We start from the raw sequence: 16,695 nt of genomic DNA, 5'->3' as shown, positions 1-16,695 counted from the left end.
ACCACCCAGCAGCAGGCTCCAAGAGCTGAACACGAAGGGCGAGGTTTTCAAAAGCACCCGCACCAAGCTGCTGGAGGAGTGAATGGTTCAGCTCCCACTGACTTCAAAGGTAGCAGCGACGGATTGCTTTTGGAAAAAAAAAAAAAAAAAAATCCCACCTAAAAATCATGCTATTGTCAAAACAAAGTGCAGGCTGTGATGTGGTATTCCTGCCTTCTACCTGGCCCTTCATTTACTCGCTGATTCAGAGCTCCCAGTGACTCCCAGTCATTAGCTGGAATAAGCAGAATGCTCCTGTGTGCATAACAAATCCTGCCCTGCCGAGATCTGCATTTATACCTGTCGTGCTGCTTTGCTGAAGACAGCCAAGGGCTTTTTCTAAAACAATTACCCCTTGGAGAGCCTCCATCGAGCAGCACAAGCTGTGTGCTTCCACAGAGAAGGTCCAAGCTTGGGCTGGACAGCGATGAGTCCATGGGAGGCTCCCCAAAGCAGAGCTCCCCAAAGTCCTCACCCTAAAAATCAAATCTGCCTTCTCATCTGCTTTGCTGAATTTTAACTATTCAGGCTGTAACTTCAACTGCTCTCTGCAAGTAAAGCATCTGTCCCCATGGACCCATCACTTCCCAAAAAAAGTAACCAATAAAACTCTGCTGTATTTCACAGAATTGTAGGTCGGAAGAGACCAATTAGGTTGGAAGAAACCTCCAAGGCCACTGAGTCCAGCTTGTGCCTGATCACCACCTTGTCAATCAGACCAGAGCACTGAGTGCAATGTCCAGTCATTTGCTTCCCTGCAAAACTGCTGCAGAGCACACCAAGTCATGGCACAGCACATGGCTCCAAGCTGTCTCTGTGCTTAAAAACTTAATGGAGGGTGAGATTTGAAGGAACCAGGATGACATAATTTTGTGACAGGACCTCAGCTACCAAACTTGCATCCATTTACATGCATCAGGAGCCCAGCAAATGTCTTAAGGGCCACCTCTTAACTTACAGTGGTCTTTTACCTGAACTGCTCTTCTGAGACCCCACCTGGGGTCCTGAATCCACCTCTGGAGTCCTCCAGGAAGAACAGTGATCTGCTGGAGTGAGGCCAGAGGAGGCAGGAGATGCTGCAGGGCTGGAGCCCCTCTGCTCTGGAGCCAGGCTGGCAGAGCTGGGGGTGCTCAGCTGCACAGAGAAGGCTCCAGGGAGAGCTCAGAGCCCCTGGCAGGGCCTGAAGGGGCTCCAGGAGAGCTGCACAGGGACTGGGGACAAGGCAGGGACAGGACACAGGCAATGGCTCCCAGTGCCAGAGGGCAGGGCTGGCTGGGATATTGGGGAGGAATTGCTGGCTGGGAGGGTGGGCAGGGCTGGCACAGGGTGCCCAGAGCAGCTGTGGCTGCCCCTGCATCCCTGGCAGTGCCCAAGGCCAGGCTGGATGGAATTGGAGCAGCCTGGGACAGTGGAAAGTGATCATGATTATTGCAGACAGGTGTTGGGCTAAATGACTTTGAAAGGTCCCTTCCAACCCAAACCATTTGATCATTCCAAAATGCACAGAGGTCACACAGCTGTTGGGTCTGGAAACATCCAGCATCCAGATGCTTGACACACACATGGGCAAGGATGGAAGGGGCAAAGCAATGAGGATCAGGGCAGATGTTGAGATGCTTCCCTACCTCCATGGAGCAGCAAAGCACAGCATCTTCCTTCACATCCTGAGATTGCAACAACTGCAAAAGAGAGAAGAGACAAGCAGTGAGAAATGCATGATCTTCTTCCTCCTCCTCCTCCCTTGTGACTTTCCTTCTATGTCTTTGTCCAGCTTGGCTTTTGACACTTCCAGGAGGGAAGGACACAAAATCAGGAGAGGAGAAAACAAATTGTCCACACAAAAAATTAAAATAAGCAGTGACAAAACATAGAGTAACATTTAGATTAACAACTTTGCTAATAAATTTTGTTCAGGTTACATTGCTTTTTTTATCCCATGGCAGGCAGTGAGAAAACACTCATTTCACACACACAGGGAATAAATGCAGCTGTCAGTCAACAAGACTGGAGCAGTACAGACCTAGGAGTGGCTGTTTGGAAAAGGAAGAGGTCTGCCACCCACCCCTGAACCTCTCCACCCCTGTGGGGACACTTCTGACAGCCACAAAACTGCCTGAGTTACATCCAATTCACTGTAATTAATACAGCTCCTTCTAGGCTGATTACACAGTGGTGCAAGGGCAAGAGGTACCAACAGAGTCTCAGGTGCCCCAACTCCAATCCTGCTCTGCTCTCCATGAACTCTGTGTTACAAACACCAGCCTGCAAGCAGCAGCAGCTTTCAGGAAATAACCCAAAATGTTGTTGGACATGGCACAGGAGGGTGCTGGAAGATGTTTGATCTCTCTTGGTTCAGACTCAGGGTGTGCAACAAGGGTCAACAGCTCCACCTGACAATGGCAAAATGTAATAGCTCAGCATGTCTCACCCCACAAACACTAAGCAAGGACCCTCAAAACAGGACCAAAAATATGTATTTTTCTTTGTTCCCATATTTATGACAATTACAGGTACTGGCAACACTTGAAGCTATAGCCACTTTCATCCCATCACTTTGGGATGAATGAGCCCTGATAACCACTGAGCAAAGGGAGAAAAAATGGGAAAACTGGCTTCACTGTTACCTGAAATTCATAAGAGAGATGCAGACTTTTTGAAAGCAATTGAACTGATTAAAACTGTCCATTAAAAAATTGCTCACTGTAACTAAATGTTACTCCAAAGTCACATACGTTAGTTAAAATCAGAATTGTGACTCTAGGCCTTATCATCTCTCCTTTACACTCCTGTTTTTCCATGTTTCATCTCCTCTACAAATAAATATCTGTTTACCAGCTCCACACTGGTTGGAAAATAGGGAAAAGAAGAGGTAACACAAGGAATTATCACTCCCCTCAGAGTTTTGTCTTCTGTTTTTGGCAGACAGCAGATTGCTCTCTTTGAAGACGGTGTTCACAGCACATCAATGAGCAAGTTGTCCATTGGTTTTATCTCCTGTTTGCCAAACTTAAGCCAGGGTTTTCAAATCATACAACTTTTGTTTTTTTCTCCCACCCAACCCCCCCCAAGTTTATCTTTCTGTTAAGTTGTTTGGAAAATATTAGTTAAGCCCAAGCCGAGTGCTCTGAGATAAGTTCTCACAAACACTTCAGATTCTTCACAAGAAAACATGAGATTATTTTAAACCCAACACCAACAAAGAAAAAAAATATCAGTTAGGGAAAAATATAAACAGGCAGGAGTCCAGATATTCCCTCCTGGGGTATTTAGCTCATGAGCATGGCATGAAGCAGGGCTGCAAATAAAGCAACAGACAATACCTTTTAACAGCACCTTTCTTATCTTTGGTATTCTTTAGTAAAGAACACAACATGAAAACTAAAGCATGAAGGTAGAGTTAGGACTGACTCCAGCCTTTCCTCTGTCATGGTCTCTTCAGTGATCCTGCTCCCTGCCCAGGATATGTGGTCACAGGAAGGCTGCAACTACACTTAGCCCCAGCCTCCCACACACAGGGTTGGGACATGCTTCCCTACCTCAAAAGGTGTTTGTGAGGATGAACATGTCCCTGTCAAGTGCTCAGATGTTTGGCTAATGAGGAACAGTCTCACTTACCTATGATGAAACAGAGAACATATCCTACCCAAGCCCTGGGCAGGCACCCTCCAGCTTGACCCTGCCCTCATGGACACCATCTGATGTGACTTGGCTGAACAAGGAGAATGTGTGTGCTCCAGTGAGTCCATCAGGGTGCCATGTGCTCCACCTTGTCCATGGAGACACCATGTGCTCCATCCAGGTAGCATGCACTGCACCTCATCCACCCAGGATCCACCAGCTCCATTGCTCCAGAGGCACCCTGTGCTCCACCATCCATCCATCCATCCATCCATGGCACCATGTGCCCCACCCTGTTGACCCAAGTACCACTGCTCCATCAGGGTACCAAGAGATACCAGTTTGCAGCACTACAGGTGAGCCTCTGCCTGAGACATGTAGGCTGGGGAGGCCACAGCCTGCCCACCAAGCCAGGAATATCCCTGTGCAGGAGGGGACAGCCCAGCAGAGAGATCTGCTGGTGCTCTGGAGAACCTGAGTCCAAATCCATGGCCACAGGTGGCTGCCAGCCACTTGAATCAGTGCAAGGGATTGAAGCCTGGAGGATCAGAACAATGTCACTGTTTCTCTGCACATTGATGATTATGTTTGTAGCATGCTGGGGTGTAGGCACTATCTGTTTCTGATCCCTACATGACAGGAAGAGATCAGAGAGCCTGGCATGGGTACTGAACCTTGCTGACTGCAAGTGCTCTGCTGCCTGGGGTCCCACCATGGATGTCCTCACCCATCAACCACAACTTGCATGTGTTTCTCAAAAGGTATTTCATCCCTACTGATGGTGCCCCATGTGAGCACCAGGCACACAAAGCACTTAGGTGGCTCCTTCAGCCAGAGCACAGTGTTTCCCAAAGCTCTGTGACCCTTGAGTCAGACCTGACCAGGGTTGCAAGAAAAAAGCAGTGAAAATGTTTTGAGCGCTCCAGGGAAATCACAGCCCTAAAGTCCCGGCACTCGTGTGACCACCCAGCCAATTGCATTGACTGTTTGCAATCTAATTCATATTTACTTAAAATATTTTAAGGTAAACACTCTAAACCCATTAAATTAGCACTCCCACATTGGAATTGTTATTTATTTAACTATTTATAGCCACTCCTCCCCTCTGTGTGCCTCTGCCCAGTTCCCACTACGGGCACCATCCCACCCTTCTCCACCGGGTTCCCACAGGGTTCAAACCAGCTGGTGGACGTGGACCAGGGATCTGAAAGAGGAGCACGAGGCAGACAAAAGGGCAGGTGAGCTGGGACTCAGTTTAACCTGTAATCATCCCCCGGAGGCTGGGGCTGTCTGCGAGAAAAACTTCCCTTTGCTCTCCAGCCGGTTTCCCCTGTATCGGGCGAAGCCGGGCAATGAAAGCAGCAGTTCCTGCTGGAAAGCAGACAAAGAGTCTGCCTGATTTCCTAAGAGAGGAGGCTGCATGCCAGAATCTGCCCGGCCAGTCATATAATACCCAGCCTCAGTTGCGAAAGGCTTCTCACTTTTGTTTCTGGTGCTGGACTCGCTGCCTTGCAGACGGGTGTGAGATATCAGGCACCTTCTCCTTCAAATTCCTGTGCCACTCCAAGACATGAGCACTGGGCAAGGTCCTCTGCAGCCAGCATGCCCAGGTGGGCTCTGGGTGCAAGACAAATATCATAAGCAACCCAAATTAAGTTTTAGGGTCTGCTCCTGGAAGTGCTGTGTGTCTTGGTGAGTTGCAGTGCCTTGCAAGGTGGCTCTTGAGCACAACTGGTATCCAGGCTGTGCTATTGGGACCCATCTCCCCTAGCCTCCATGGCCCCAGAACCTGCTCCTCACATCTCTGCAGAGATAAGCCACATGGGGTGGACATGCAGCCATGGCTGAAGGACCAAAGGAGCCCAAAAAGTGCAGCTGTGCCTCATGGACAGAGCCAGCTTGGTCGTCCTGAACAGCAATGGATGCATGTGTATGGGGTGCAGACCACTAAGAACAAATCAAAAAGTGAAGACAATGGGACTCGCCCCAAACATTTGGGTTTGTTATCTGCTTTCTCAGATCACCTGGCCTGCTGAGAAGCTGAAGTGCTTACTTGGTATTCTCAGGAGTGCCCACACCACGAGGAGGACAGGAGAACCCGCCCCACCACCTCTTATCACCAAACCACACAGGTTTAATTGTGTTCTTCAGCAATTCTCGCCAGGAGATGGGGTGGGAGCAGCCCAAAGCACACATCACCCTTTCCAGATGCAATGATACCCCTCCTGCAAGGCACAGTGCTAATTACTGCGTACGATATCGTTTGCAAAACGACACATAAGCAATGCTGGCCACTAACTACTCCTTAGCATGCAGTGTTTTATGACGCTTTGGTGATGACTCCAGTGTGAAAGCACAAGAAAATATCCACCCAGAGCCAGGGAGAGGCTGGGGTGAGACCCAGGGAAAGCTGGCTGACCGCAGCCCACGCGCCGCTCGCCCCGGCTCCCCGACGGGCATCCCGGGCTCACGCAACACGCTCGGACACACAGGCAGCCCTGGCCTCAGGCTGCCCACAGCTATGCTTTTCACCCACACCTGGGTCATGAGGAGGTGCCTCCCAGTGTTCCCCCCTCCCAGGGGCTGTGGAGCATGACCTCAGGGGAACCGGAGTGCTGCAAATGCAGGCGCAGCAATCGGCTCGCTGGGGTGCAGCAAAGGCACGGGGGAAAATGGAGACACACTGCCATGAGGAAGGGGAAGATCAGTTATTTGTCCTGGAGCTTAAGCAGAGTGGACATACTGAACTGGAAGTGTGGAGGAGATGTCCTGCTTTTAATCAGAAAGGGCCTTGGGAAGGGCCACGATGGCCTCAGTTCCCTGAGAGATGGATCTGTTCCAGCTCTGTGGTTGGGACATCACAGAGACTCCCTTATGAAGGGAGCTTATAAGAAAGGTAAGTTTTTAGTAGGGACTGTAGTGGAAGGATAAGGGGTAATAGTTTTTATCTAAAAAAGGGAAGATTCAGACTAAATAGATGGAAGAACTTGTTTACAATGAGGATGGTGAGACTCTGGGACAGCAGCGAGGGAAGTCACATGAGACTGACTTTCTCTGGAGAAGAAACAACTGAGCACATGGAAACAGACTTCTAGAAGCTCACAGGCACAAGTGAAATACTTTCTGCTCACCCATTTGATGCTGAGGTTGCCCAGACACAAAATTTTGGGGAAAACCTTTCCCTCACAGAGCTGCCTGGGCTGATCTCTGAACAAGACACAGGCTCTTCCATGCTCCAAAATGTGATTTCTTGGGGTTTAAAAACACAGCTCAGCTAGGAGATGCAGTCTGTGTCCAGCTGCTTCCACTAGCAATGGCGTTTCTCTCCCCACTCCCTTCTGCTCACACCTCTCTGGGGATCTGGGAAGCCTTCAGGGCTACAGAATATGCACAAGGTGCCACCAGATCCTGTGTCTCCTGGAGGGAACCCTCTTCCCAGTTGCCTGACTGGGATGTTGTGGTCTCTGGTGCCTGGGTGAGAATGTCTGACAGCAGCTCCTGCTGCTCCATTAGGAAAAGGCCACCAGGACAGGCCACTGTTGATCCCACAAGCAGCTGCCCAGATGAAGTGGCACAGGGGGCAAGGAGCTCTGTGCTGAGCTGCTTGTCCCTGCATGGCTGCATCAGAGCCATGTCCATAGCAGACACTTTAACATACTTTGGACAACCTAAATGGGTTTTGGTGGCACCAACTCCTTTTACATTGATATGCTCCTCTCAGCTCAGGAGGAGACTTCTGTTCTCTTATTACACAACCAGGATTCCCTGGGAGGATGGTAAGAAGAGATTAGTTTGTTTATTGCGTTGAGTAAACCAAAATGTTGGTTATCCTTCTTGTCGGCCTCCTGAGGAACTCAGAGATACTTAACAGCAAATTGAATTAAGGTCAGAGGAACAAAATCCTGTACCCAGTCGTGGGAAACTCCTCCTACTCCTTTCCACTGCAAGACAAGAGAAACCATGAAACACGACACTCTCTCTCTCTCCCCGGATCTGGAATGGCAGAAGAAATTCCTGCGAAGATGGAAACCATTAAGAGGCAATTACTGGAGACAATGATGAAGAAAATTTGGTCACTCATCAACCCAGACGCTGCAATCCAACAGTAGCCTGGTGGTTACACATCCCCTGGCTGGAGGTGGCCCTCCAGGACCTGAAGGTGAGCAGGACAGACAACCAGAGCCACCCAGTCTGGGTGCACGGGGAGTTCAAGCCACCCAGACGACTGGCTTCATCCTGCCCGTCCGAAGACATAATAACCCTGGGAGAGGAGGATGTGATCTCATCCCAAGGGTCCCGGGGAAACACAAAACATGGAAAGAAACAGTGGCGAGACCATGGCGCTTGATTGCAGCGGGCTCCACCCTGGCTGGCCGGAGGCTCTGCGCTTTCCTGGCTCTGCAGAGCAGCGAGCGCGCAGCGGCAGACGCAAATAGTTGTGTTTACATCCCATTGAAAGGGTTTTTGGGAACTAACAATGCCTGGTATGGAGGGCGAGGGAGAAAAACAAAGCCACGCGAGGAGGAGGGACCATCCTGTGAGATGGTATCTGACTTCACTGCTTTATCTGCACAAATTGCTTCCTCTGCCTTCTCCACGGGTCCCAGAGAAACGAGGCTGGCATTTTCCCTCCCCTCGTTTAGTGTTGGGACTAAATGAATCCTGTGGCTTTCCAAGAATATGCTCCTGCACATAAAATACTCAACAAGGCAGACGAGCTTACAGGCACTGGGCAGCTCTCTTCGGTTTGACCTGTCCTCATCTGCTCCCAAATAACACCTGACCTCCTCACCTTAACTATGCCCTTTGATCAACATGACCAGGATTAAAGGAAATCTGCTGTTTCCCAAACAAGCTGCATTCATACGAGTGCTTTTGCCAGCACGGCTATGGGGGTCTGGGGGTGTGGGAGGTTTTTGGATGGTTAATAATTTTCTATGTATGGCAGGCACAGAGGTTACAGGGACATCCACCCCTGCCCTGTGTAGTCCTATAGACAGGAACCCACCCTTGCTCTTTGCAGACTCTGCTCCTGCACTCTGCCTCCTGCCATGGCTCTGGAAGTCCATATTCCCTTCATATCCACATGCCCCACTTGCTCCAAATCCCAGACCTTCCTCCCAGATCTTCCATGTGTTCAACCCACAACTCCTGAACTCCCAAGACAATTCCCCACTTGTTCTCCCCATTTCTCCTTCCTGTGTTCCTGACCCTCAGTCCCTCTTTTTCACTCCTTCTCTGAAATCCCTTCCCTCCCATTCCTCCTCCATCCTTTCTCCAGACAAAACACATTCCCAGTTTGTTCCAGTCCCAATGGACTGGAGACCAAGTCTTTGATTTTTAGCAGAACCAAACAGGGGGACCAGAAGGGGACTTCTGTGAGGATGTAAGGCCCCTTCTTCATAAAAGACATATTTTCTCTGTTCAGATCTGGCCTCCTGGAGCTTCCTGAGTGGAAGTGTGGTGTGGGGTCAAGATCCAACCCCCTGGGTGCCTTTGCGCATTTGATAAAGCAAAAATTCTGTTTCATTCTCTGACTCAGTGAGCAAAATTAAAAATCCTAGCATCTCATTACACTGTCAAACACCCTCTTTCGACTCAAAAGGCTGATGTTTTTTAAAAAGTGAGAGTGATTAACAAAACCCAACACAACCCACGTTAAAAGATGCAATTTTCTTTTCCAAGTAGCACCACCCTCCTCGCTCATCCGACTGCAGCCGGGAAGGTTTTCCTTTTTCTTCCTCTGAAGGAGACAGTGAAAAGGCAGTGCCCTCTTGAAGTTCAGACGTTAATTACCGTGCTAGAATATTTTGCTAAATTACGCAGCATGGCCCCAGGAGATAACAGGCACTAAGAGAAGGGAGGGGAGTGGATACCCGTCTACACGCTGCACCGCAGACTCAGACGTGGGGGGAAGGCAATTAGACAGGGAGTATTTATCCTCCCTGCACCACCACCCCGAGGCTTTCAGTTAGCAGCGTGTACCAAGGCAGGGAAGCCATGGGAGCCTGCCAAGATTTCAAACGATGCTGAAATGGGACTGTCTCTGCCAACCAGACTGGAGGTAGGAGACAACTCCTGCAGAGAAGCAACTGTCCTGCCTGCTGCCAGCCTGCTGGGTCTGATCCCTGCTGATTCACAGTGCCTGGGAGCTGCCCTTGATCCCCAGGGTTGGTGTGAAGACCCTAAAATCATCTGTCTTGGGTCAGGCCAATGACTGCATCCCTCTTAAGGGGATACCCCTGGGGTACACAGCCAGCCTCAGAAGCAATAACTCCCCCCCAAGCTGGAGGGATCTCCTTGAATTGGTCCTGCAGCCTCCTGCATGAAGGAGTTTTGCAGTTTAATTAGTCTTTCTGTGATGATCTGCCTCCTGGGGTTTGCTCTGAACCTGCTCCAACAGCCCTGTCCGAGGCTCAGACTGGGATGGTGCCAAGGCAGCTCCCCGTCACCCCTGATATCCAGCCCCTGTGTGCCCAAACCAGGACAACCAGATGGGTAAAGAAAATGAGTTGGATGGTTGGGCTTAAAGGGTTGTAGGCATTGGGTTCCAACCCAACTCTACCTGAAGGCCAGGGATGACAACAACTACCAAGTTGTTATCCCAGGACCTGCCCTATTTAGCATCCTTACCCGTGACCTGGAGGAGGTGAGGAGCACAGTCTCATGAAGTTTGGAAGTTGACAGCAAGTTTGGGGTGTACTGAAATATATTCAAGTAGCTGCCAGTGAGAGGGAACTCAGTGGGGTGAAGCAAAATGTCAAGAGGAAACTTGGAACTTTCAACAAAAGATCATTCCTGTTCAGGAGAAGTGCACAGTGACATGGGTAAGGGATGGGATAGTTATTATGGGGTGAGAGAGGGGCAGAGCCCTCCCTGTGTTGCCTGTCCCTGTGGGACACCAGCTGGTGAGGTGCCTTGAGGGACCACAGAGGCATTACTGCCACTTGGCATCACCTTGAGCCTGAGTCTCTTGAGCCAGTTTTTCCACCTCCCAGTTCTGCTGCCATAGACGACTGCTCAGGTAACCTGGCTGCTAAAGGCATTTTAAGAACAAACAAACATCCAAAGCAGCACTTGGCACCAACCACCTGGGCTGGAAGTGGCTGCTCCTGGCAGGGGGCTGGCAGGGAGGTGACAGCTCCCAGCCCCAGGACATCTCCTGGGCTGATGTCCCAACAACATCCTGAGGATGAGACAGACACCAGAGGAGGAAAACCTCCCAGATCACACTGGCTGTGATCCCTCCTTCCCTGCAGACCTCAGATGTCACCTAGAACTTGGCTGGGCCCCTCAGGATCCATTCCTAATGCTCCCCCATCCCCAGCAGCACCAGAGGATGAAACTGGGAGGGCACCAAGGTGGGGCGGCCCATGGGCACCCTGCTGGCTCAGACACTGACATGGGAGCACAGAGCTGGATGAGGGACAGCCAGCTCCAACGTGCCTGGAGAAGAGCTAAGGAAGGCAAAAGTGGTGACAATCAGTGAACAATAGATGGCAAATAATATTATTTATTATCTCTACATCTTCAGTAGCCACGGGGCACTTCTTGAATCGTGCACAGGGCTCTGATGGTGCAACTGACATTTGCTGCTCCCTTGCCTTAACCACCCATTTTCTCCATTTTGGTGACTCTGCCAAAGGCCACAGAAAAGAAGAAACATGGCCAGGCTGCAAGAACCAAAGCCCCTTGCTTCTCCTGGTTTTAGTTGATTTGGGGGACATGCAACAGGAAGCATTGTTGGAGCATGGTCCTTGGTGTTTGGACATGGGCCAGAGGCTTTGGAGCAGGAAATATGTCAGCATGTTCACTTCTCACCATCCTGGAAGGAGCTGCTCAGGGATTTTGAGAGATTTTGTGAAATAAAATGAGACCAGAGTCCAGAGGGCTTATAGAGCTGGAAGGAGAGAGTGGGAAATCACTCTTGCTTAAGACCATCATGCATAGGAGACAGGACATCTTCCTAATGCTGCTAAAAATATTTTCACCAGATGAAAGGCTCATGGAAGAATGTGGTCCTGCATGATGCCACCACTGGTCCCAAGTGAGAACAACCAGGTCTGGAAGCAGGCAAAGGTCAAACCCACAGTGCCCTGGCTGCAGCACAACCATCCCTGGGGAAAGCCTTTATCCCAGGAACAATGCCCTCTTCCAGCTCGCCCTGGATTCCCCGAAGCTCTGAGGGAAGAATAGGAGGAAAGTGCTTTCATTTCTATTTAACATCTCTGCTTTGTTATTCTTTTCCCAGGCTTCCCAGATCTGAGGGCTGCAGTAGTCCTCTTGTTCTCATCTGCAAAGGGCTCTCCTCCTTTCCCCAGTTGTCTGCAGTCTGATCTTTGGGCAGACCTTGGGTATCCATTACCCTTCTCCAGCCTAAAATATGCACTGTTCCAAGCAGAAAAACATGTTTTTTTCCAAACCACCATCCAAACACACTGTGCTCCACTAAACCATTTTAATGAGAGCTGGACCCACCTTTTACTTCCCTTGGCAAACCCTCTCTTTGCCTAAAATCCCAATGCTGACCTCACCAGACCTTGCTGTGAGGACACACTCCCAGCCAGCACAAACCTCACCCCAAAACCCTCAAAACAGTTATGGAAATGAAACTTTTTTATTTATAGGGATTCCACTCCTGGGAGATGCTATCACAGTGTTGGATGTTCCTTCCCTCCTCATTTCAAGCTCAAGTGATGGAGGAGGATGCAGCAGAGCCCTCTGGGACAGGGATTTGCTATGGATTGTGCTTGAGCCAAGGGACAAAGTCCCCAAAAGGCTGCCTGGGTGAGGTAGCAGCTCTGACCCAAATTTCCTTTGCCATGGTTAAACACCCACTGCCTTGTCTGACAGGAGGGCCTGCCTGCTTCCCTGGGGACAGTGATGAGTGCTGGCTTGATCAGCCAACAAATCCAGCATTTATCACTCCAGCCTCACCTGAAATGGTCTTTTTTTTTTTTTTTTTCCCTTTCCAGCCCACAATACCAACCCATCCCCACAACACTGGCATTGTCACTCATGTCACTCATGTCCCCAGCATCTCCCCACCCAGCAGGGATGTCCTCATGGCCACCCTCATTCCTTCCCACCCAGCTAATGATGGGGTGAATAAGCTTTTATTTTATTTGGGGAGAAAGGAGCTGAAGAGAGGAAGCTTTGCAGGGGGAAGGGAAGAGACATTCCTGATTCAGTCATGAGGCAATTTTCCCCTTCCTCTTGCTCACTGCCTTGCTGACCTTTGGCTGAGTCTGCCAGAGCTATCAAGGAAAAGGGAAAAAGGAAAAAAAAATAAAAAGAGAAACTAAAAATCAAGTAAGCTGAAAGGACATGTGGAGGGGAAGATGTTATCTTGTCTCTGCTAATGATTTATTGTCTAAGGATGGGTGGATGAAGGCAGAAGGAGCTATGCAGGACTGTGGGCAGCACAGAGGGAGATTGCTGGGGAATACTCAATATGAAAGGACTTAGGGGTGAGGGACTGAGACTCTACTTGGCATTGTTCTGATCAGCAGAAGGGGAAAAAACGCATGGTGAGTGCTACTACACCTTGTGAACCTGTCCTGAGGCAAGTGGGAGCCCAAAACTTTATAGGCCATGGTGACACCCCCTTTTGTCATTGCCAATGACAAAAAAAGGCAGCAGAATGAAAATCCATACCAGAGCCATGGAAGAGGGATGCCCTGAAATGAGGTCAAAGCAGTGTGGACAGAGCAGTCACAGAGCAAGCATTTTGGGCAGAGGAGACAGGAGAGTCAGGCTCACCCGTGTCAGCTAAGAGTCTTCTTAGAATCACAGACCAGCTTGGTTTGGAAGGGACCTAAAGATCATCTCGCTCTTAAAGATCATCTAGTAAAGTCATCTGTGACAAACAACACCACAGGGACAGACCTGTCCTGCTAAGGAACAGAGATGTATTTTTAAGAGCAAATTTACGCATGACATCTTGATATAATTAGGGAATCTTTTTATGGAGCTGCCCTGTAGCAAAAAATATCCTTGATATATGAAATTCACGTCCTTCTGTACACCTCCAGCTCACCACCATGTCCCCACAGAGAAGAAAGGTGACAAGAGGGACAGTGACAGCACAAAGAGGGCAGACAGGAGTGGGCAGGGAAGAACTCTGGCAGAATCAGGGCTGTGCTGTGTCACGATTGCTTTGGGAAGCTTTCAGGCACGGGGGCTTTGCTAGACGCCAAGATCTTCCCCAGAAGGTGACACACACCTCCGTGGGCACAGATTTTGGGGAAGTTTGGCTATTCTTAGCATGCCTCTCCCATCTCCTCCTCTGGGTATGTCTGCCTCATCATGAGGCCTGCACTCCTCACTGCTCCAGTCACCATCTGTGAGCTCTGCCCACAGTGCTACCACCCAGACAAAATGTTTATGGTGTGTTTGCATTCAGAGGAAACTTCCCATGCGTGTAAAAAAAGTCATCACCAGCACTTTCTTTATCCTTCCCTTGCCTGAGGTCTAGTGGAGAACTTATTTTACTGTGAGTTATTTATGGCCTGACAGAAGCACCACTGACAATTTGAGATTCACAGCTCCAACCCTGGGCAACGAGGCGGGTTTTTCTGAGAGAGTCTTCTACAGGAAACAGCAGGAGATAAAACCATCTTTAAAACAGGATGGAGGGAAGCCCTCTCCTCCTCTCAGCACTTGAGATATCTTTTCTGTCTGTACTCAATGAGGTTTCTGCCACCACTCTGAGCTGGACAATGACCTCATAAGGACATCAGGTTCTGAAAAATCCCCAACCCTGGTGACTGGGCTGGGTTTCTGCTGAACTGGGTTGGGTCTAAGTACATTAGGGACATCATTTTCCTCCCTACTTCCTCCCCTCAGTCTGTCTCATCCATTCAGGTGGCTTCACCTGCTTTAAGAAGCAGTTTAAGCTGCTTAGGTGGGGATTTTCACAACATTGGGATTTGCCAACTCCAGCACTTGGTTTGCCATTCAAACTCTTGGTCCTTTCAAACTGCTGGACAAGGGGAATGTGTGCTTTAATTATTGTGTTTTAACGAGCAGAAAGACAATATGCAGAGAGAGCCAAGTATGCCTGCAGATGTAGGTACTTTTGAAGTGCAAAATGCTGGCAGAGCAAACCTCTAGGAACTGTAAAACAAAGATAGAATCCCAGAATGGTTTGGGTTGGAAGGGCCTTGAAGATCCTTCATCTAGTCCTGACACTGCTGTGAGCAGACCTTCCACAACCCCAGGTTTCTCCAAGCCCCATCCAGCCTGGCCTTGGGCACTCCCAGGGATGGGGCAGGCACAGACTTTCCATGGACCATGGGCACCTCTGCAGAGCTTTACAACAGCTTGTCCCACTGGTGGGGAAGGACACAGTGGGAAGGCATTTATTTACCTCCCTGAGGCAGGTATAGATGGGGCAGACCAGGACTCTGAAGGGCTCCCCAGTGCTGCTCCTCATGGTGCCAAAGACCTCGCAGAGGAAGGTGATGAACCCCAGCCAGCGCTCCACATCCCGCTGCTGCAGCTCCTCCCGCATGGAGAAATCCTTCTGCAAGAGGCACAGAGACAAGAGAATGCATCAGCAACACTGCACCCCCATGGCAGAGACAATGGCTGCTGAGAGGGGGAATTAGGAGGAAACTGAAACTCGGGGTGGGGGCAGGACAGACAGACTGACTGACTCTTTAGTAACAGTGGGGAGATTACTCAATGGAGTGGCTGCAATTTCAACAGAGCAAAGCCTCCAGAAAGCAGCAACTGCAGGAATATCACCAACCCCTGCAATAACTGACACAGCTTGCACCAGAGATGGTGTCTGTCCTCTACGCCCCACTGTCCCCCCTGACAGACATGGGGTCACTTTTCCATATGCACACTGAACTGGGTTTGGATAGCTTGGTTTTTTGGTGAGAGGGGAGGAAGCCAGCATCACCAGGACTGAATAAAAAGCAGCAGCAGGGAGGTTAAGTAAAATGCAGAGGAAATGCTGGTGGCCATGCTGGGCTTGGTGGTCCAGGCTGACCTGCCCAGCCCATTCATTCCAGGATCTTCAGCAGACCCAGTGTCTGGCCAGCAGCATCCTAATGGTCTGGCTGCTCTCTGGTGTCTCACAAAATAATGGCAGAGACTGGCTCCCTGCCCAACCAGAAGATCAGGGCAGCCTGGGCTTGGCATTAAAAGGTCACCCTGCGCCTGAGCTGATGGTTGCTATGACTAAGGATTATCCCAGTGACGTGATTTATGGATCAGCATCAGGAGGAAGCACACAGGGAGATAGCTGCCTCTCCATCAGACCTCCAGCTGGGGAGAAAAAAGGGGATTGAAAGGCAGGGTATGAAAAGGGATGTATGTGATGGAAGCACATGGCAAAGAGCACAAGGCAACACAGAGAAGCAAATAAAAACCCTTCTAGAGGATGCACAAGGGAGTGAACTGTGCTTGGAGTCAAGGTTTTCCTGGGCTCTGAGAGATGCTGCAGAGGTTCTTGCATGACATCCCACACGACTTTGCTTGTCTGTCTCCATAGTGACCTTTCCTTGATACTAAAATTTAGTAGACACTAAGCAGGGGAATACTGAAGAAGAGGACGAGTTTGTTCTCCACACTGTGTGCTCCCAGCGCAGGTTGCACAACCTTTGAAATCCAGCAACTAAATAAATTACCTTCTATCTTTTTCATCTCAGTTTATTCCTACTGCCTGAGACAAAGGGCTTCACTGCTGCAAATACTCTGACCTGCAGCTGCTCTCTGCAAAGCTGGGGAGATATAAAAGCCACCACACCAAAGTTTTCTCTCTTGCCCTGGACAACACACAAGAGATCTTCCTTTTAGAACAGAGCTACGTGAAGCAGCTGCTAAAGAAAGCCAGGCAAAAGCACGATGATTATTTTCATGACACAACTATATGCACAGAAGATCCAAGGCAGGAGCTATTTATATGTTTCATTACAAAAGGAAAAATAAAATATGTATTTGCATATGCAGGAAAAAAAGACTTGTAAAATAGCTGAGGCACTTATTAACCAAACAGTGATGACTAATTCCTCTCTACACCCATTT

At 49.6% G+C, this 16,695-nt stretch overlaps 1 protein-coding gene across 4 annotated transcripts in view; it reads right to left on the bottom strand.

Moving 5' to 3' along the window:
• CTIF (cap binding complex dependent translation initiation factor) overlaps window positions 1-16,695 on the bottom strand; it is a 119,228-nt gene that overhangs the window by 4,726 nt on the left and 97,807 nt on the right. For all 4 annotated transcript variants that reach the window (XM_079330351.1, XM_079330352.1, XM_079330349.1 and 1 more), the window contains 2 exons: window positions 15,029-15,184; window positions 1,665-1,718 (listed from right to left, as the gene is read on the bottom strand). In XM_079330351.1, the coding sequence (XP_079186477.1) occupies window positions 1,665-1,718; window positions 15,029-15,184 (210 nt within the window). The remainder of the gene's footprint in view (window positions 1-1,664; window positions 1,719-15,028; window positions 15,185-16,695) is intronic.

Source organism: Erithacus rubecula (assembly GCF_903797595.1).
Source record: "Erithacus rubecula genome assembly, chromosome: Z".
Taxonomy (NCBI): Eukaryota; Metazoa; Chordata; class Aves; order Passeriformes; family Muscicapidae; genus Erithacus; species Erithacus rubecula.
Note: the sequence above shows the minus strand (reverse complement) of the source record. Positions and strands in the feature narration are given on the sequence as shown.